General features: G+C 53.8%; 1 protein-coding gene across 4 annotated transcripts in view; it reads left to right on the forward strand.

Moving 5' to 3' along the window:
* The window catches only part of ZMIZ1 (zinc finger MIZ-type containing 1), a 231,216-nt gene that overhangs the window by 105,690 nt on the left and 105,446 nt on the right, over window positions 1–20,080 (forward strand). For all 4 annotated transcript variants that reach the window (XM_033129777.1, XM_033129776.1, XM_033129780.1 and 1 more), the window contains one exon: window positions 18,067–18,175. In XM_033129777.1, the coding sequence (XP_032985668.1) occupies window positions 18,116–18,175 (60 nt within the window). In that variant the 5' untranslated portion in view covers window positions 18,067–18,115. The remainder of the gene's footprint in view (window positions 1–18,066; window positions 18,176–20,080) is intronic.

Here is a 20,080-nt window from a genome sequence, read left to right on the forward strand (position 1 = left end):
CTGCAGAAGCCAGAAACATCTTCCAGGTTCACAGCTGTGGGAATTGGGTTGGTGTTGACCACTGATGAGATGGCCTCAACCAGACCCAAACCCGGGCCCTCCCGTTGTCCCATCTGGCGGAAATGGAGTTAGTGTGTGTGTCAGAGACAGGGCCGGAGGACCCTTAATGGGGTTTGAGGATTTGAGAAAACATGGTGGAATGATTCCCCGCTCAGGCTCTGGAATTAGGATGTCCATGTTCGGATCTGGGACCCAAGCCACGTAACCTTTCTGAGCCCTGCTTCTGAGGGTGGATGTGCTGATCACACGAGACGAACTAAAACACTGAATATAGATGAGATGCACCATACGTGTTCAATACATGTGTGCCACTGTCCTCCTCAGTTCTGGAGGTGCCAACGGGCTCTGCTCCCCAGCAGATGAGCAGTGAGGACCAGAGCGTGAGGGCTGACAATGTGGGGGACCCACTGGGGAGGTTCAGGTAACCTGTGCCTCATGGGGCGCCCCCAGGACCAGGCCACTCCGGAGCCAGCGTTTCTGATGAGCAGGACCAGGCCTCCCTAGGTGGTGGCCATTCCCATGGCTGAGCGGGCCTCACTGCTGGCCGCCAGAAAGACCTCAGAGCCCACCCACGGGTGGCTGGTCCCCAGGGTCTAGTCCAGGAGCCAGGAGAGGAGGGGAGCCAAGGCTGGGGAAAGTCTGCCTATTCTTGGGAATTCACGGCATGTCTGCATGTCACAAGTACCTCGATAGGGAAGATTTGTGGATGAGATTTGCAATTCTGTTTTCTCTGAGGGTTATAAATCAGCTGCATGCACACTCTGGATGCAGGCCTGAGGCGTGCACACACTCACGCTCACACGCACACACGAAATGCAGTCCAAGGCCGCCTCATGCTCCCCAGGGAGGGAGAAGAAGCTCTCCAGGGCTCTTCCTAAGCTGTAAGAAGGGAAAAACCTGGGAACCCAACTGCTGCCTGGTCTTACGCGATCCCAGAACCATCTGGAATCAAGGACTCAAGGCTGGGAGGCAGGATGTCCCAGTGATTAGAGAAACAGCTCATTATACAGGTTATAAGAATGAGCTCAGGTGCTTGAATGACTGGGTCCAAACCTTGGCCCTACAGCTTACTAGCTGTGTGCCCTTGGCCATGTTGCTTCCAGAGTTCTGTGCCTCAGTTTCCCCATCTGTGAAATGGAGCTAATTATAGCATGTACTTCAGAGGATGGTTGAGAGAATAATATGCATAGAGGGCTTGAAACAGTACAGGCACCTAGTAAGAGCTCAGGAAAATTTGGCTATCTTCATCATCATCACCATCGCCACGTCATTAGTTAAGACTATACCTGGATTTGGCATCAGACCAGGGCTTGAAACGTAGCTCTACCTCCTGCCAGCTGTGTGAACTTGGACGTGCTACTGAGCCTCATGTTGTTCACCTATAAAATGGACTATTACTACCTACTTTGTAGGGCTGTTCTGGGCTTTGAAGGAGGTAAATAAAGCTTATAAAGGCTGCACTATCGGGCCCTCAGGACACGTCAGCCAGTGTTCCATCTGCCTCGAGGGACTGGGGCCTCCAGTTGGGAGCCTCCAGGTGGCAGGTGGCTCTGCTCCAGAGGCCTGTCTTCCTGGGGAATGTTTAGATGTGGGGAGGGGCGGGGGGCCTCTGTGGACGGGAGAATTCCGGGAACCTTTTGCCACCCGGGGAGTAAACCGCTTGCCAGACCTGCTCTCCTCTTCCTGCCTCTGTCACTCCTTCTACCCTTCTCCTGAGAACAGGGCTCTGAAACTGGCAGGTGTGACTCACAGTTCTGCCACTCACTTACTGGGTGGCCTTGGGCAGGTCACTTAACCCCTCATTTTCCTCCAGCAAGGGATAATTGCGCCTGCTTCAGCGGGCAACTGAAGAGCGAGTTAAATGAAATAATGTATGGGGAGCGCTTAGCACAGTGCCCGGCGGCCCGATAAGTGCTCTGCAAATGCCATCACTGGCCCCCTCTGCTTCCTCCCACTCCCTCCCACACCTGATGCACGAAAGGCATCTTCCCAGGCCAGATGGTTAAATACTTCTCTCCGGGAAGATGGGCTCTGAACTCCACGAGGTGCCACTGGAGCTATAGGAGCGAGCCTGGATGGAGGGAGATGACTTCAGAAACTCAGACCTGCTCTTTCTGATACAGTTCCCCTGTGCCAACCACACGAGGCTGAAGCATGCTGGACATGACACTGGGCCCTGCTGGTCCGTCAGCCGCCCACCCCAGAGCCTTGCCTGTTCCCTCAGGGTCCTCAGGTGCTGTCAAACGCAGGCTTGCTTCCAAGCTGTTTCTGGTATTTTTACCTGTTCAACCATAGAGCCCTGGAAAGCGGTGATCTGGGGATAAGTAGCTGCTTGCACAAGTGTGGGACGGGTGGGGGAAGGGGCGGGAGGAGAGACGGGACCCAGTACCCACATTTTTGCAGAGCCGACATTTTTGCACCTCTCCCACCCCTCCCACCCAGCTCACTGCCCCTGTGACCAGGATGCTGAAGCCCTGGGGTGGGTAATTTTGGGGAGCATCCCAGGCCAGGCCTTGGTCTCGGGGCAGAACTTTGGAGTCTGGACCTTTTTGTTGCCAGGGAAACCAGTGTGTCCCCCAGAAAGGAAACCACAGCACTGTGGCTGTTAAGACACCCCCTCCAAAAAAATGAATTCCCTCCCAAAGTGATCCCCCCTGACACTGTCAAATCTGCATCATCCTGCCTCCTCCCTGAGCCTGCTGAAATTACAGCAAATGAAATCTGCCCCTGACCTTGTGCTTTTCACCTCTTTTTTAAACATTCCACTGTAGCACAAGGACATGTTTTGTTTTTTTCTTATTTATCTTCCTCCTATGCCAGCTGGGGCTCTAAGTCCTTCTCTCCTCCTGTTGACTGGAGCCAGAAGGGGAAGGACTTCCACATTTTTTTTTTTCGTTCAGCTGTCAGCAGAAATAAAACAAGCAGATTTATATTTGGAAAGCAGAGGGTCTCAGCCACCAGATCGCTATGTCCGGGGTAGGTCACAGCCTTTGTGTCCCCTCAGGGCAACAAGGGCTTGAAATTTGATCTGCAGATTTGCAGAGAGAGAGGAGGGTGATGGCAGCAGGCCTGCCTTTAACTCGCATTGACTTTTAAATGCCATTGGAGGAGCATGGGCCCAGGGCCTGGGAAGAGATGGTTCTAGAAAAGAATCCCCTGAGCAGTCAAGGTGTGGACAGGGTCTGAATTTCTTTCCCGTCCATCTTCTGATCCTGTGCAAGGAGGCAGGGAGCTTTCACCCCGTTTCACAGACCAGGCAGCTGGGCCTCAGTGGTGTTTTGAGATTGTCTGAGGAGTGAGTGAAGTCAGGATACATAGCCAGGTCCCAATGACCTCACGGTTAGGAGACAAAACAGGAAAGAAAGGAGGGAGAAACACGGCCGGTATGCACTTTCAGTGCCTGGATGCTTTGGGGGACACAGTAGAGAACGAAAAGGATGTAAAGAAACCTTGATCCAAATCCCAGACATGCCCCTCCCCCATCTTATGCCTGGGTCCCCCATCTTATGCCTGGGTCCCCCATCTTGTGCCTGAGTCCCCCATCTTCTGCCTGGGTTCCCCGTCTTGTGCCTGGGTCCCCCATCTTATGCCTGGGTTCCCCGTCTTATGCCTGGGTCCCCCATCTTATGCCTGGGTCCCCCATCTTATGCCTGGGTCCCCCATCTGAACCACTGCCTCAGACCTGCATCCTCTCAGGCTCCTCCCAGGTCTGCCCCACGCTCAGTGTTCCCAGAGCCACTTTGTTTTGGTGATCTGAGCAGTTAATTTTTCACCTAGAACTGACTCTCTGTTCCGTAAGTAATTTTAAACAAATTCTGTTCCTGTCCTTGCACTTCCGTGGGGGAAAAAACAAGACCCAGCTGGGTTTTCCACCATCCTCAGCAGATGAGGATTTGCAGGCAGCTTGCGCTTCAGGCCGAGTACTTGTTAGAGCCCCGGGCAGCATGGATCGAGGGGGCACAGAGACCCTCACTCAGGTCAATCAAATGGGTCCCCAGGAAGTATTTTGATGGGGTCTCAAGTCCTTTTTAGCTGCGTTCTGGATTTTCCGTGGAAATTTCTTGGAGATTCCTGAAACCCTGTCAGATCTTGCTATTAGCATGAGGCTCTTAGAGTGTAGAGTAAACTAATGAATTACAGCATGATTACACAGCACATAATTAACTTTGTAATTAATATGCAACTGCCACTTAAGCTAAAACACTGCTTATGGAGACGTATGGTAATAGTAAATCACAGGTCAGAAATAGCACTTTGGAATTTTCAAAAGAAGGAGTGTAAGCAGGGAATCACTTAAGGCAGCAGGGCAAGTTAATTAAAAAGCAGATGAATTGTGAGCGTCTTCCTTCATTTCAATACCTTCTCCCTTAAGAAAGACCCCGGTGCCACCCTGCCAGGCTGACTGACCAGGCCTGGGCAAAGGGACACGGGGCATGTGGTTTTATTTCCAAAATAAGATGGGCCTTCCCTGCCCCAGCCCAGCCCACTCCCACTTCCTGGCCCGCTGCCTAGCCACACAGCCCCTGCTGAGGGCCAGACCTCCTGGGCCTCAGGGCCTGGCGCTTCCAGACCCCCTCCTCCAGAAACCCTGTGGGGATGCCCCCAGCCCTGCCCTAGCCCCCATGGTGGGCACTGCCAGCAGGTAGGTTAGTGCCACTTGTTGGCCTACACCTGGATTTTAGGCTTCTGGAAGTCAGGGATGCCATCTTACTCTTTGTGTTTAACCCTTTCTTCCTCTATCCTCGTACCAGAGCATTAAAGCTAGAAAATGCCTTAGGAATCATCTCACCGCAGCGCCCATTTCACCAAGGCCAGAGAGTCGAGGGGCTGAGTGCCAAGATTAGACAGTGACCTGGGCCTGGCAGGAGTCCTTCCCCTGTTCCCTAGGCCTGCATCAGGCTGGGTGGACCTTTGAAATGACTCAGACCTGAGTTTCAATCCAAGCAACCCCACTGCCCTACGGTGTGACCTTAGGCAGGTTACATAACCTCTCTGGGCCTCAGTTTTTTCATGTAAAGTCTGAGCAGTGATGCCCACTTCCCTGGATCTGTGTGAGAATTAGATGAGATAACGTGTGTGAAAGGGCCTGGTACAGTGAATGCTCACAGAAAGCCCAGTGCCCTCTGCCATCCTCACAGATTTAGGGGGTGCAGGGAGACCTATGTCACATCTCAGCCAGCCCCATCCTTCAGGGGCTGAGAAGATGGGCCCAGAAGTCCAATTGTGTGTCCACAGCACTTGCACGTGGGCTAGCATGCTTAGGACCCCCCCAGGCCAGGAACCGTCTAAGGATGGACACCTCTCATCCACGTGTCCTACTTGGCTGTGCACAGCCGGTGCAGACTGGCATAGAGCAGGCCTGGCGACAGCTGAGCTGAAGTGCCTCCTTCAGGACGGCCTGGGGCCCAGCTGTCTGTGGCACAGGTTTCCCAGCCCCCAACCCCAGGATGGTGCAGAGGGAGCTTGGTTTGGGGATGGATGCTGGGTTTTGAAGTTTGACAGACGTGTGTTTGAATCCCAGCTTTGTCATTTTCTGATCTTGGGCAGGTTCCTTAATCATTTCAGTGTTAGTTTTCCCATTTGTAGCTGGTGCTAATCACCTGACCTTCGGCTATATTGTTATAAAGATAATTCATTTGAACTGCCAAAGGTGCTGCTTGACACACAGTAGATTCTTAATGACACCTGTATTGTTCTCATTGTTATTCAAATTATGAATGGAGAAATCCGAGAACTACACACCACCATGGCTTTAGCGAGAGAACTCTGACCATCTGGGCCCCTTTGGCCTGTGCCCGAGGGTCCTGTGGCTGTGGCAGCCCTGCCTTTAGGGTTCATGGCTTGGATGGGGCAGAGAAGGGGCCAGTCTGCCCAGCCAACCTAGTCTGTGCTTCAGGCAGCTCGTGGGACTTTCCAGCTCTGGCCTTTGCCCTTCCAGGAAGTGGCCTTGGGTCAGCCTTGCTGTGGGCACGGAGCCGAAGGGGTCCTGGTTGGTTAGGTGTATGTAGGTGGCGGTGGCTTCATGAAGCTGGCCATGATGTTGAATTCAGAATCCAGGGCCCCAGTCCTGTGGGGGAGGGGTTTGAGGTGTTGGTAAGGGTGCTCTGTGGCTTCTCTTCCTGCAGACGCTTCAGTTTCTGGCCTCCCACCCTGATAGGCACCCCTCTCCCAGCCTGCCAGCCTGCTCGTCTTCCTCTGCGTCCTCTCCCTGCTGTCCAGCCTCTCCACTCTTTTGCCATTCCCTGTAGGTCTGAATTTCTCAAAGTGAGTTCCTGGGAAAACTAGTTCTATGGGATTTTAAAATGTGTTTAGTGAAAAAAGTGTTTTGGGATCCAGTAAGTTTGGGAAAAGCCAAATTCTTTTAAGTCCCTTCACAGGCGATGGTGCTTCAGTAATCTCTGGGAGGAGGGAAGAATCTACAGCTTTCCCGCAACTGATCTGACCAGAGAATCCTTTATTCAAGGAAGATCTGACCTCAAGCAGCCTCGTGTGGGGTGTCCCGGCCACCACCCTCCTTTTGCCCAGAAGAGGCAGGTGTTCCTCTCTGGTCTCCCGGCCTCCAAAAGCGACACTGCCCACCTGGACAGACATCACTGGGCATCCAGGTCGCTGACCTGGAGGGAGCAGTGCTCAGCCTCACATATCCTGAAGCTCCAACCCTATCCCTCCTTCCTTCTGGAACTTTCCATGACTGGCCTTTGCCAGCAGGACAAATCCCTCCAGCTCCTCAACCCGGCATTCTGGCCAGTGGGTATGGCGTCCCTGCTGCAGCCACCCATGTCCTCTGAGGCCCAGCATAGAGCCCATGAGGTGGTTCCCAGAGATGCCCATATGAAAAATAGTGGAACGGGCAGCCTCACTCCCGCCCCTCCGTCCAGAATACAGCCCCTTTCATTGTTGCATAAATGGAGCTTCTGCAACAACATAAGATGTTGCAATGTTTTTTAAAAAGTTTTAAAAGTGGGGTTTAAAAAAAAAACAGAAAAAGGTTGAAGCTCAGTGTCTAGGATGGTGGCTTTTAACTTCCCTCCCCTCCCCTCAGCGAGTACCCGCTCCTCTGCCCAGTTTCCTCCTGCCTGTGATGGAGATGATAAGGCCCACCTGGGCCCTGTATAGAGCCAACGAGTGCTTTCTACTCACTACCTCACTCAACGAGCACAGCAGCCCGGGAAGGAGGCACTATTTTTATTGCTTCCAGTTTACAGAAGGGGAGCTTGAGGCACGCAGAGGGCAGCATTTTGTCCCAGCTTACAGAAACTAGCAAGTGGCAGAGTCAGGATTTGAACTCAGGCAGCCTGGTGTCCTTAACTGCTAAGCCATACTACCCATGTAAAATAAAGGGTCAAACGAGGTTATAACACCAGAGCTTTGTAAACTGTAGGATGCCTTGCATAGTTAGAGCATCAAGTCAGCACGCAGCTTTGGAGCACTTAGTGTGAAGTTTTGTCTCAGAAGACATCAGGAAGTGTGTTTTCAGGTTGCCTCTGGGGTGCACAGCTTGTCCTTGGAGGGTTCCAGGGATGAGACCCCCACTCCCAGCCTGGGGCGGTAGGTGGGAGGGGTAGCCTCACAGCCAGACTCCCTGAGTGCAGACCAGATGACAGGCACGGTGATAGCCACCAGATCCAGCTGACTCACTGCCCCACCCCCACCCCACCTCCCACCCCCTACACACAGACACACCCCACATGGGGCTTTCTGGAGAGGCGAGGGGGAATTTGTGGTGTCAGTGTGCCAGCCTCAATCTAGCTGGGATGGTGAAAATTTCCACATAGAACCATGGGGACCTTGTAAGGCTTTTTCAGGGGAAACCACAGGGGTTACCCAGTGGGAGCAGAGCCCCTGCTCTCTTCAGGCTTGGCACAGACTGTCACAGTCACCCTGTCCTACCCCACCCCTACCTCCAGGCTGCTGGGAACTCCACAAGGCAGACTCTGCATATCTGAGCTGTCTATGGCCACAGGCCTGGCCTGGGCAGGCATCTGCAGGGGGTGCCTGGATGCAGTTAGGGGCCGAGAGAGACGAGAAGTTCAAGGGTAGGCTGGGTATGGGCTCTGGTCCCCCTCCACTCCCACTTCTGCCGCAGGCCTCAGTTTTCTCATCCGTAAACAGGCCTGAGCAGATCCCCAGATCCCCTCCAGATCTAAGCTATGAGGACTGTTTTTTTTTCATCTTCCACTTTTATCTCAAATAAATAAATGTCTGCTTTATGATGTTTTTGTTTCCCTAATTTTTGATTTTTGAGAAATTAAAAACAAAATCTGAGAATTCATAGCATTTAACTAAAGGAGAAGGCATATACAGTTAGTAAAAATAAAAAGCTCAGGCTTGGGAGGAAAAGCTGCTGTCCTAGGTCAGCCTTACTTCCCTTTGTGACTAGGTAAAAAGTGCCCATCCACTGTGAGCCTCAGTTTTCTCATCTGCAAAATGGGCTAGTACTTGTCTGCAAGCTGCTGTGAGGCTGCGATATAAGGTTGTTGAAGTGTGGCTGGCTCACCAGAGCGGGCCATATGTGGGCTCTCAAGAGGAGCCTGGCTCTGACTCTCAGTTTAGGGGAAAGAGCACAGTCAGGAATCGAGACATCTTCATGCGGAACTCTACTCATGCCTTGACTGGCTGGTGACTCAGGCTAAGCCCTCTCCTCTCTGGGCCTCTGTTTACTCTCTTTGCAAAGATGGGCTGCCCAGAGGTTTCTTCTCATGTGTCCATACCAGGTAGTTAAGCATGGCTGGGCAGAAGGGTGTGTGGAAGATGGGCTAGGCACGTCCAGACTCAGGAAAGAGTGCGGTGACTGATTAGCCATGCCTGCCATGGGTGCGGGAGATTGGGGCGGTATCTAAGCTCTTGGTCCTTAAGGGCTCATCTAGCTCTGTGAGGCTCTCGCTGGGACATGTCATTGGTCCTGCACCTGTCTGGACCTCCTACTAAATGCCAGGTGGGTGGATTTGGAGCCTTGAAGAGCTGGGGGTAAGGAGGAGGCAGTGGGGAACACCTCTTTGTCCCTAGAGCCAGAGCACTAAGAATACCTGCAGGGTATTTGCAACTTTCTACAGGGCACCAGCTGGTAGTTGGGGCACCTGGCTCCATCTCCAGCCTCATCCCACCCCATGTCCTCCAAGGGCCCTCAGGGAACTGTTCCCACCCTCCCTCTTCCCCACGTCAATGGCAGGTGGGCAGTGAGCCTTTGGAACCGTAGACAAAGCCAGGCCAGGGCCACTGCATGAGCACGGCTGTCCTGAGGAAGGCTGTGGCCCAGGCCCAGCACCCACCAGCATCAGGCAGGACTGTGACTCCCTGTCTCTGCACCATCCTCAACACTCCACTTGGTGACAATCACTTTGTTCACGGGCAGGGCAGTTGGAGCCAGGGAAGAAAGTGACTACTTGAAGAAGGTCTGTCACTTTCCTGTGGAGAGCGTGATGTAGGAAAACATCCTCAGACCTGAGTTCAAGTCCTGGCACTGCCACTTCTCAGTAGTGTGACCTTGAGCAAGACATTGGACCTCTCTGAGCCTCAGTTTCTTTATCTGTAGTATGGTAACAGTAACTGGAACATCACGGCAGAATTCTGAGGCTTACTGTGAGGTGATATAAAGCAAGAACCTAGTGGCTGGCACATATAGGTTCCATAGTTGTTTAGTTTCTCTTTCCACTCTGAGGAAACAAAAAGCAGGGTCACAGCCTTGGAGAGTGACTATCCAGGGCTGAATCTGGTGACCTTGTCCAGGGCTAAATCTGGCCCTCCTTCACCTTTTGGGTAGAGAAGCTGCCAGAGGAAGTTCACTCTGAGGTCAGAGATTTGGAGTGCCACCAGAGGGTGGCAGGAGGGTTTGGCCTCAAGGGCATGGCCTGTGCCTGCTAAGGCATCACATGCCCCCAAGGGATGAGGGACACCTGAACACAGCTGCGGTTCCCAGCCTGGTGTGAGACGGGCCAGTAGACTGGCACCTTTGTCAGGGCAACATCAACACATGTTCTCCCAAGTAAATTGTCCTCCCTCTGGATTAACTTTCGTGTCCCAGAGCAGGCTGTCCGACATGGCAGTGTGGGGCCGGTCCTCAGGAAGCCCCCGCTCTGAAACACCAAGGGTCCATTATGTTGCCCACTGACCACCGTTGACCATGGATGTCCCTGTAGGTGAGGGTGGGTGCTGGGAGACTGGGTCAGGAGAGAAGTGGGTCCACCCTACCAGGCGCTCCTGGACCTCTGGCCAGGAGCTGTGGAGCCTTGTCAAGTCTTGGCATGGGGCACTGCCTGAGTTGAGGAGAGAAGAACTGGAAATGGAAGAGCTGTTGTCCAAATCAGAATTTCCCTTTTCAGAACACTGTCCCCTAAGTGACTTCACGTAGTCAGCTCTTCAGCCCAGTAGAGCAATGAGGGGAGACCCCTTCCTGTTTGACAGGTGAGGACACAGATTCAGAGAGATGAAGCGGCCTCTTACAAACTCAAACAGCCGGCAATACCTGACTCTCAGGGCCCATTCCCTACCCAGGGCCCACACCTTTCTCAAGGCCTCAAGCTGGCCCAAGGGCCTGTTCTAGCTGCCTGGCCGAGTGGGAGGCAGCGGGTTCTAGGCAACTGCCCAAAGCTGCTGCTTTTTTTTTTTTTAACTTTTATTTAAAGTGTTTTTCTAGGACTCATCAGCTCCAAGTCAAGTAGTTGCTTCAATCTCGTTGTGGAGGGCGAAGCTCACACTGGCCCATGAGGGGATCGAACCGGCAACCCTGGTGTTATGAGCATCGTGCTCTAACCACGGGGCTAACGGGCCTCCCCCTCCCGTTCTCATCTCCCTGACTTCCCTGGGATAGGGTATAAAGTCACTGTCTTCTGCCTGTCTTTGTTTCACTACACCCATCTTTTCCTCTGACTCCAGGCAATGTGCCTGGTGCAGGTTACCTAGGATTGGGAGTGGAAGAGTCATACGCTGTGTGACCATCAGAAGCTCCTGCACCTCTCTGAGCCTCTGCTCCTTCACCTTGAAGACAAAGGAGGACGTTGGACTATGTCAGTGCTTCCCTAACCTCAGTCACTTTCATCCCATTTATACTAAGTTTAAAATGATTCTTTAACCTACTTACATCTGCCATCGCCCCCTAATTTAACCTTATCCTAAATAATGATGTCCACAAGCTCAGCAGTGATCACTGTTCTAGTCCAAATACTTCACTGTGGATACGTAAAATATTTGCCCATGGTCCACCTGACATCATTCTTGTTCCACTGGTGGAACATGGTACACGCATTGGTTCCACTGGTACATGCATCCCTCTTTGGGAACCCTGGAGTCTCTCCCAGTCCCAGGACACTCTGATTAGGGCTGGGTCATGGGGTTTTCAGCTCTTACCACTCTCAGTCATGATGGCAGTCTATCCACCCATCCGTCCATCCATCTAATGAGTATTGCTGAGGACCTGCTGGGGACTGGGGACTGGTCTAGGCTTTGGGAATCCATAGCCGGATGACATCCCAGCTGATGGGGGTGATGGATGCAAAGATATACCACTGTCTACTACTGTCAAGATGGGGTATGTGACAGAGACACTGGGGACGTAGGAATAGAAGTGAGTGGCTCTGCCTGGGGAAACCAACAAAGAGGGTGACAGTTGAACCAGGCCTTTGATGAATAAAGGGGCCAGGCATTTTGGGTTGAGGGGCAGAGGCAGAGACATGGAGATATGCTCTTCAGAGCACAGTCCAGGAGACAGAGCAAGCCCACGTGGAAGACACAGGGTATCGCGGGAAGGGGTGGAAGGTGGAGGCCAGGCCAAGGAGGACCCGGACTGACACTGTCATGTTCAGAGTTGGCAGGTCACTGCTGACCCTGGGGCTTGTGACAGCTGCCCGTCCGACAGTCTGAGAGCTGGTAAAGGGGCAGTCCGGGATAAGTTTCCCCTGAGCCCCCAGGATCTCCCACCAGGAAGAGCAGTGGGCAGGTCCCAAGTTCGCTGGCCCTGGTGATGTCTTAGAACGCAGCCTCTGCTCTGCAGGCTGTGGGAACAGGCCCTCCACCCCCACTGCCAGCACCGCTCGCCCCGGGGGACCTGTGCTGCAGATGTGCATGGTGATTGAATCATTTCTGCACACCACTGCTCACACAGCTCCCCTGAGGACCCTGCCACTTGCCTGTGCAAGCTGTCACGAGATGTGTGTGCTCAAGTGCATCTGTGCCAGCACTTGAGTGTGTGCACGTACCTAGTCTTGAGCATGCAAAGAGGGACATATGTGTGTGAATGTGCACACACGTAAGCAAAACCTCTGCCCCAAGTGCTTATGTGTTTTGTGGACTGGTTACCTTGTTTGGCTTCAAAAGTGAAAAATAAAACACACTGGTTATAGTACAGCTGACGTGGGCCTGCCACCCTAGCCAGCTACCTCCAGGGCTCCATCCATAAACATGTCCATGAGGCAGCTAAGAGCACTCTGCTCCCCATGTCCAGAGAGGAGCCTGCCCAAGGGCCACGTGCCTCCTCCCACCTTTCAGACCAGGAGACATGCTTCCGGGGGACCCCGAGGCAACCCAGCGCCCAATAGCCAGATGGGTTCCAGTCCCACACGGCCCTTGTCTCCCTCTGTGTCCTAACCCTCTTTCAGCCCCTTCCTTTGATCCTGCCCTGTGAGGGCACAGGTCCAGGTGGTCCCCACGTGCTCTTTCAGCTCTCAGCATTCTCTGAGCAGCCCTGTGTGTGTAATCGCAGCTCACTTTTCTGGAACGCGTCTTAGGCAGAGCTCAGGTGACCTTGGCCAGTGCTATGCTAGGTGTGGAGAAGCGTGACCTGGAGGATTGGCCCTTCAAGAACTCAGCTAGGAGTTGGGAAGACTGGCTAACCCAGATGTCACCATCAGTCAGAAACTTACATACGTGCAGTTAAGCCAAGTGAGCATAAGATGCAAAGACAAGTATGTATCTGAGAAAGGGGCATTATTTGCCGTCTTAGGTTCCCCTGCAACAGCGGCTATTCAGGAGTTTCCTAGGCCTGCCTTGGGACAGGCTTGCTTTGCAGTCTGAAAGCCAAGTATTCTACACTTGTCGAGATGGACTTTTCCAAACAGCTGGAGCTCCTGACACAGAAATCGTAAGATGTTGGAGTTTGAAAGCCTGCCAGAGGATGGCTAGCCTTCATTTTACAGATGGGCAAACTGAGGCCTGTAGGAGGATGGCAGAGCAGGGTCCCCTCCAGGCTCCCCAAGCTGACTACCTTTGCACCTCCTACAAGGTCGAGTCTGCTCAGAACAAAGAGGGTGGGGAGCTTGACCCTTTCAGCCAAGAGGCAGACGGGGCTGGAAGGGCTGGGGCCATGGGTGCACCCAGTGATCTCCAGCTGGGAGGGAGAGCCGAGGTGGGCACTGGAGCTGCAGCCACGGAGGATTTATAGACTTGTAAAGGCTCATAGGAATCCAGTCTCCCAGGAGGGAGGCAGCAGTGGCCAAGCAATGCTCCCACGGTGGAGGGCGACCTCTGCTGGCCACTGCACGCTCTGCACTTCGCCGTACCGGCCAGCATGCGGGGAGCCCAGTGGCACAGGGATGGCCTTGGAAACAAGTAAATGGATTTGGGCAGTTTGGGTGGAATCAGGGCGACAGCTCTGGGCCCACTCACAACCTGGGGTGGGGACTTTCAGGAGGCTCTGACCTCCAGTCTTGGTAGAGTGGAAAGAACAACATATTAACAAAAAGGCAGAAAGTTTGAATCTCAGCCCAACACCTTCCCCTCTGTGTGACCCTGGGCAAGTCACACCACCACCTGAGACTTTTAGGACTAAGTAAATTAGCAATGCACAAGACCTGAGCTGGTGCCTGCATATAGCAGGTGCAGAGCAAATGGAAGATCCCAGACCGCCCCTCAGTGAGCTACCTCTGTCATGCCTCCTTCAGCTCACCCTCCTCTCTCCATGCCTGGGACTCTTGTCTTTCCAGGCCCTGAACCCTCTTGTGCAGGAGCTGGAGCTGCCAGCCCCATATATTCCTGATGTAAAGACCCCAATTGTCCATTGATCTCAGCAGTTTAAAAATGTCACCTCACCTGTGAGTGCCTCCTTGATCAGCCAGACATTTGTCCTTTTATTATAGATTAAGACACACACGACACACAGTTGTGATCTGTGACATCTCTCCTGCTAGCCGCCACCCACCCTCTGGGTCTCACAGGTGTCCCAGACCCAGCTATTCATTTCTTGGTTCCTACAACATGGAGCGCTAGCCTGGGAGAAGAGCCCTGTGGGACCTGGACCCAGCCTAGACGTGCTGTGTGGCCTTGCATAAACTGCTGTGGGCCTCGGGCTTCCCCAAAAAAAACCCAGCTGAATTGTCAGGTTGGTGCAAGGCCTCAAAGCACCTCTGAATATTGATACTCTGCGAATCTTTGAATCTGGAAGCCAACTATGGCTTCCAGACAGGATTGCCGTGAGCAGCATGGAGTCTGACCTGAACGCAGACAATTCTGTCCCCTCCCCCTTTTTCTGTTTGCTTCCCAAAGTGAGACCCTTGCCCACCCCCCAACCCCCTGCCTCTGGGGCCTGGATGGATCTGGACAACTAGTGCCTGCTAGGGGCGTCCCTGGGTGGGCTGAGCACCCCCAGGCTCCAGAACTGATCTATCAGTCATTCAGTAAATATTTTGTCAAGGCCCCACTAGGTCACTACCCATAGACAAAACGCTGTGCCCATCCTGGGCAAAGTGCCTCGTGAGACTGTCCAATCCCCACTCCTTACCATCCTCCTCTACAAATGGAGAAACAAAGGCCTAGAAAGCCAGAGAAGCTTTCTCAATGCCTCTCTGGTTGGGAGCACTCATTCTCGCTGCATTGAAGGAGGGCCCCCGGAGAGTCCCAAATCTCTCCTGTGCTGGTTTCTAACCCTCTAGGCACTTAGGTTTGTCGACAGTGCCCCCTCCTGGCCATTTGGGCCACCACAGGCCCTTTGTCCTAGTTGGCTACAGCCTGAGGACAGGGGATTGAGGCCTGCATAGGCCTGGGGTTTCTTTGTCCTTCGCAGGCTCCTCCCGAGCTGACCCAGGCCTTTGCGTAATGGGTCCCATCGGCTGGCTGTGCAAACTGTGCTCTGTAATTGGGACTCTGGCAGCCACTGTTTACCCATGCCCAGGGTGGGGGCTGTGGTGCGTGGGAGACCACCAGGGTCCCTTTGGATCAGATGGGTCTGACATCAGACACCAAGGTAGCCTCACTGAAGGTGGCACTGGCTTGCTCCCACCTCCGCTGTCCCATGTTCCTGCTAACCCCACCATGCTTTGTGCTGGCTGAGGCTCTGTGCAGGTAAACTCAGCCCCTGCTTGGGGGACCTCTGGATGTAGCAAGGGGGGTAACATCGTCATCACTTCCTTCTCCCCCAATGCACACGCCTAAAATACCACAGCAGCCTCCGGGAGGGACCCTTGGCGCCTCCCTAGTACCTGTGCAAAAGTGTAGACTGTAACGGGAAAGCCAGCTGCTACTCTAACCTCTGACCCTCAGTTTCCTCATCTGTAAAGTAGGGAGATGGTAACAGTGTCTATCTGTGCGCAGTACCTGGACCCATACCTGACTTACAGGAGGAACAAATAGTCGCCTGCAAGGTGACCTGGAGTGAATACAAGCTTAGACCACGAGTTCGTCCTTTGAACCTAAGAAAATCATTTCATTTCAATCCTCACGTGCCCATAAATCTAGCATAGGATTGGCACAGTGTAGACATTGAGAAGTATTTACTGGTTGAGTTAGAAGCACGCGTGGATGGGCAAGTGGAGACTTAAGATGTGTGGACAGACGCATGGGTGGGGAGATGGATGGACGGACAGGCATTTAGATGGATAAATGATGAATGGAGAAGTTGGATATCTGGGACTGTAAATCTGTGGTAGGTGGGGTGAATGGAAGGATGGTTGGCAAGGCGAGGATGGAAGAAATTCACATGGGGCACTACCCCCATGTCTACCTTTGGTTGCTTGGAGAGCTCCCAGATAAAGTGAACCTGGAAAACGCTTATTAAAAGTACAAATGCCCAAGTGACCAGTAACTCCACTTCTAAGAGTATGTTCTCTAGATTAATTCACACCTGGATGATCTGGCCAATGTAAAAGGCGATCCTGCAACACTGTTTGCAGTAATGAAATTTGGAGACAGCTTCAGGCGTCATTACTCAGGCTGGAGTGTAGCCCCCTGAGCGCAAGGATCGTGTCTCAGAACAGGCCCCAGGCCTTAGAACAGCGCCCCGTGGGGGAAGACATTCAAATGTTAGCTGAATAAATGATTCATCCGTACCTTGGAATACTGTGTAGCCATTAAAAAATGAAAAGGCTCTTTATGTCCTTATGTGGAATAAACTTGGAGATATTATTAAGAGGGGAAAAAGCAAGATTTAGATAGTGTGTATACAATGCTCTCGTTTTGTGGTGTGTATGTGTGTGTGTGTGTGTGTGTGTGTGTGTTTTAAGGGGTGGCACAGGAGAGTACACATAGATATTTGCTTCTCTGAGATGAGCCCGACAGAAGGAGACCGATGACTGGTTATCCCAGGAAGGGCGCCTGGGGACCGGGGACAGGCCAGCACTTCAATGGATACCCTTGTGGACGGTCTCATTGTTGAACCACACCAATGAGTTGCCTTTTCTAGCACAAAGTGCTCTAAAGGAGCTGCCGGTAAAGGACTCCTTGCGGAGGACCGGGGCTTTCTTCCTCAGGCTGTCGGTTCCCTGGGAGAGGGTGCTTGTGCTGGGGGCGCTCTAGGCCCTGGAAGGCGATGGGCATAAGGACACAGTTCTAGCTCCTTCTCGCCGTGTGGACTTGACAGCTCTCCGGACCTTAGTTTCCCCGCTTGTAAAAGAGATCATTCTAGTCTTACAGAGTGAGAAGGCATAAAGAAGAGAATTCAGGGGCCCAGCACACAGAAAGTACCCAGTAAATGGGGCCTGGGGTGATATGGCCAGAGATGAGGGCCCTTCCAGGGGGCAGTGTCTCCAGATAGCAGAGAAAGCCAGAGGCCATAAGCCTGTTTAGCACCCTGTGTCTGACCCACGTGTCTGCAGCCCGAAAGGCCCATTGGGTCATGGGACGGCAAACCAGCCAGCAACGGGACAGACTTCTGCTTGGCCCGAGGGCCTGGTGCACTGGAGCTAAGCACACTCTCCTCTGTCTCTGTCTCCGTCCCTGCCTTTATCGTCATGGCCTCCCTGGGGAGGCCTGGAGTCTCCAGGGTCTTTCTGGAGCGGAGGCAACTTCCTCCACTTCACTTCACTCCCTGGGAGGAAGTGGCAGTCACATTAATACTCCCCGGCCCCCCGCCCATTCAGGAAGAGTGAGCCTGGTGCCCAGGACCTCCACGTACCCAGACCACTGAGCCGTGGCCTGGCAGGCAGAGCCCGGTTCCTGGTTGGGTCCTGATACTGGCTCCCTGTGCCGCCCTGAGTAACTCCCTTCTGCTCACTGGGCCTCAGTTTCCTTATCTGGAAAACGGGGGTGTTGCTAATTGCTTCCCTCTTTTCCCACGAAGGCAAAAGGGAAAACTTGCATTGTGAGTGGTTTGTGAAGTGTGAAGAAACTCTAAAGTCTGGGGATTTGAGGAGGCACCGTCACAGGATTGCTGTTCTTACGCCGTGCGTGCAGGAAAGGTCATCACATGGGAAGATCCCCCACATGCACACGCACGCACGCGCGTGCACACACACACACACGCACGCACACATGTAGAAATTCTTGTATCTGAGTGTGCAGTTCAACGTCCCGTGGTGGACACACTCGCCATCACATTCGCCACCACAGAGAACAGCCCGGAGCACCTCCTGCCCTCACGCCCAGTGGGACTCCCCAGCCACGCGTGGGGAAGGGCTGGCTGAGTAGCTGGGGCCACCCCTCCAGCACAGGGCTGCCTGAGGCGGAGACCGCCATGGCTTGCAAAGGTCCCTGGAACCTGCCAGGAGCCACTGGGGCCAGCACGTTGGGGTTGGGGTTGGAGGGTGGCTGTGAGGCTGGCAGGCCCGGCACAACCCCAGTGAGACCCCCTCTCCTCTCTCCTCACAGGCTGGACAACGTTCATGGCTCTCGGGTAGAGCCCAGCGGAACGGCCAGGATGAATTCTATGGACAGGCACATCCAGCAGACGAATGACCGGCTGCAGTGCATCAAGCAGGTGGGCGTGTGGCGCAGTCCCCTTCCCCTGCCCGGCCGCTGGCGGGGACAGGGCAGTGGCCTGTGCTGTAGCTGGGCACCTGGGGCCCAGGTGGAGGTCCTGATGGGCACGAGCCTTCTGCCCGGGGTTCCCTGACCACCCCCCTCAGGAGAACATTGCTGGCATGAACCATCCTAACACTGGGATCACACACATCTGGATCCAAATATCAGCTCTGCCCTGTCCCAGCTGTGTGACTTTGGGCCAGTGTCATGCTCTCTCTGAGCTCTGCTGTGCACGCTGGCCTATTGTGCAGACGCAGTAAAGTACCTAATCTCCTTCCCACACCTAAGCTCCCGCCCCTCTGCTCCAGGGATTCTCTGTAAATAAACAGAAAAGAAAATGTTCTGGGTAATTAGATCATGTTACAGAAAAAGAAACCAAGGCACAGAGAAGGAAAGGGAGTCACCTGAAGTCACACAGCCCAGCCCCACTGGTGCTGGTAGCCTCCTCCAGAGAGTAGCGAGTTCCCCCTCCAGCTGACGCTCACACCAAGCTCAACAGGCTGTCTGCCAGCAACCCATCTGGATTGTTCAGAGGGGGGAACGCTCACAGTGGGGGGAGAACGCTCACAGGGGGCTCAGAGGCCCCCACTTTAAGAAGCTTGGTTAAACCTGAACAGGCGGGTGCCCCCGAGTGGTGGTCAGGAGGGATGTGCCCACCGACCCTCTGGGCTCAGGCCCCCTGCAGCCCTTCGTGGCGGTGGCCGTGGCAATGGACAGACTCCAGATATTATTTTACTCCAGGAAGGAACAGATATGGTGGAAGGAGTGTGGGCTTTGACATCAAACAGACCTGGGCCCAAATCCTCACTCTTCCATGTCCCCACAGTACTCTGTCCCTTTGTTTCTCTGAGTCTCAATTTCCCCACCTGTCAAATGGGCCCGTGAGACCAACCTCGTGGGATAGTGTGAGGATATTATGGGTGAAGCGTGAAGCACATAGCCCGGTCCTGGCACGTGGAGGGGGCAGGATCAGCTAATGGAAGCAGGGCTATTGTCTTCAGTGTCTCAGCGACAGGGAGAGGCGTGCTGGGGCGAGGCCCTGGCTTAGGCAGGTTTAGCAGGAAGCTCAGGTAACCAGCATGGGCCCCTGGCTGCAGGACCGCAGCCCACAGCGCCACCCCACACGGCTTGCCCTCCCCGAGGGCCAGGGCCCAGTGGAGCTGAGGCCAGTCCCCAGGAATGAGGGATGTGTGTGCTCTCATTAGCATCAAGCAGAGCAATCTCGGAAGCCTGTGCGCAGTCTGAGGAGAGGAAATTGAAGAAGACTTGTTACAGATTGAACTCAGCCCGAACAGCTCTCCCAAACGCCAATTACGCCTCTGTTCACGGTCACAGAATAGAAACCAGACGTGCGCACCCTCCTCCCCGCCTTCCCTCCTCCTCCTCTGCAGGGCTTTCTCCCGGCTCTGCCTTTGACCCAGTTTCTCCCGCTCATGAGGGATCTGCTGTCAGTGGCCTCCCCCTCCCACAACAATATAGTCAAGCCCCCTGTGCATGAGCCACTGTGTGCCAGGCGCACAGCTGCTCTTGAGACCCGCTCACAACTTGACCCCTCTCCCCACGCCTGGCTCTGCATCACCAGGAATCAGGGTGCCCTTTACTCCAGGAGCCCTGCCCTCTCGAAGCATGTCACACTGAGCTCAGATTTACTAGTCGTGAACCTGAGCGCAGCCCTCAGTAGCTACTTGACCTTGATTCAGCTGCCACTTTATCTCACTTTGTCTGTGAAATGGGCATGGTGATGCATGCCAACCAGTGAGTGTGAAGCCGCTGGAAGGCCACGGATCACCTCAGCTGCTCTCCCCCAGCCTGCCCCGCGCACCATGTGCCTGCACACATATTTAGAGCTCTCCGTTTGGGC

The sequence above is a fragment of the Rhinolophus ferrumequinum genome, chromosome 16 (genome assembly GCF_004115265.2).
Source record: "Rhinolophus ferrumequinum isolate MPI-CBG mRhiFer1 chromosome 16, mRhiFer1_v1.p, whole genome shotgun sequence".
Lineage (NCBI taxonomy): Eukaryota > Metazoa > Chordata > Mammalia > Chiroptera > Rhinolophidae > Rhinolophus > Rhinolophus ferrumequinum.